Below are 1194 nucleotides of genomic sequence, written 5' to 3' on the forward strand. Positions count from 1 at the left end.
TCTGTGTTAGTGAGCACTTCTACTTTCTCGCCGAGAAATTCCATCCACCTCACAGGTGTGGCATATCAAGATGCTGATTAGACAGCATTGTGCTGTGTGATAAAACAGCAACTTATTCTTTGCTTTACTGACTGTTTCACCCACAGTAAACTGCACTTTTTAGAGTGGCCTTTTATTGTGGCCAGCCTAAGGCACACCTGTGCAATAATCATGCTGTCTAATCAGCATCTTAATATCCCACACCTGAGGTGGATGGATTATCTCGGCAAAAAAGAAGTGCTCACTGACACAGATTTAGAAAGATTTGTGAACAATATCCGAGAGAAATAAGCCTTTTGTTTACATAGTAACGTTAGATCTTTGAGTTCAGCTCATGAAAAATGGGGGCAAAAACTAAATTGCATTTATAATTTTGGTCAGTGTACAATATTTGCATTGCAAACTGTACCATCTTTATATCCAGACTGTAGTTATAACTTTTAGGAGCGAGCCCCAGGAGCTCCTCTGAACTATACAGCGGCTCCTCCTCAGCTTCCTTCTTCCTCTCCTCCTCCTCCTCCTCAGGCAGTTGGAAGTTGAGGGTTGAAACGATGTTTCTGGTGTAATCGTATGCCTCCTTTTCTTCCCAGGCGAAATGGTCCACACAGCCACTCACCCTGAAACCACATAAATTGATAGACTTGATGACATTCTTACTTATTTCTTTAAAGGGCCCATATTCTACTCATTTTCAGTTTCATAATTGTATTTTGAGGTTGTACCAGAATAGGTTTATATGGTTTCATTTTCAATAAAAAACATTTTTGTTGTACTGCACATTGCTGCAGATCCTGTTTTCACCCTGTGTGTTCAGGTCTTTGTTTTAGCAACAGAGTGAGGCATCTCACTTCTATACTATCTTTGTTGGGAGTCGCGCATGCGCAGTAGCTAGGTAAGATCACATCATCAACTCTTTCTCCAACTTTGGTCAGTACAGGGCAGGATTAGCTGGGAGACTACTTCTAAACGAGGGGCACTTGTGGAATACCTGCAGAACAGGGACATGTGAGTAGTTCTTTTGTAGATTATGGTCAACTAGTTTGTGTAGCAGTGTTTTGCCATTGAGAACGTGCTAGCATGCTAGTGCTAGCATGTGCTACAGTTAGCCACATTGTCTCAGCTAGTGACATAGAAAGCCGTGCAGATTTTGAACAG

General features: G+C 41.7%; 1 protein-coding gene across 1 annotated transcript in view; it reads right to left on the minus strand.

The window, feature by feature from the left end:
• Window positions 1-1194, minus strand: part of si:ch211-198n5.11 (methylcrotonoyl-coenzyme A carboxylase 2) — an 8321-nt gene that overhangs the window by 3274 nt on the left and 3853 nt on the right. Inside the window, exon 7 of the mRNA XM_032527022.1 lies at window positions 449-656. Within this exon, the coding sequence (XP_032382913.1) occupies window positions 449-656 (208 nt within the window). The remainder of the gene's footprint in view (window positions 1-448; window positions 657-1194) is intronic.

This window comes from Etheostoma spectabile, chromosome 9 (assembly GCF_008692095.1).
Source record: "Etheostoma spectabile isolate EspeVRDwgs_2016 chromosome 9, UIUC_Espe_1.0, whole genome shotgun sequence".
Classification (NCBI taxonomy): domain Eukaryota; kingdom Metazoa; phylum Chordata; class Actinopteri; order Perciformes; family Percidae; genus Etheostoma; species Etheostoma spectabile.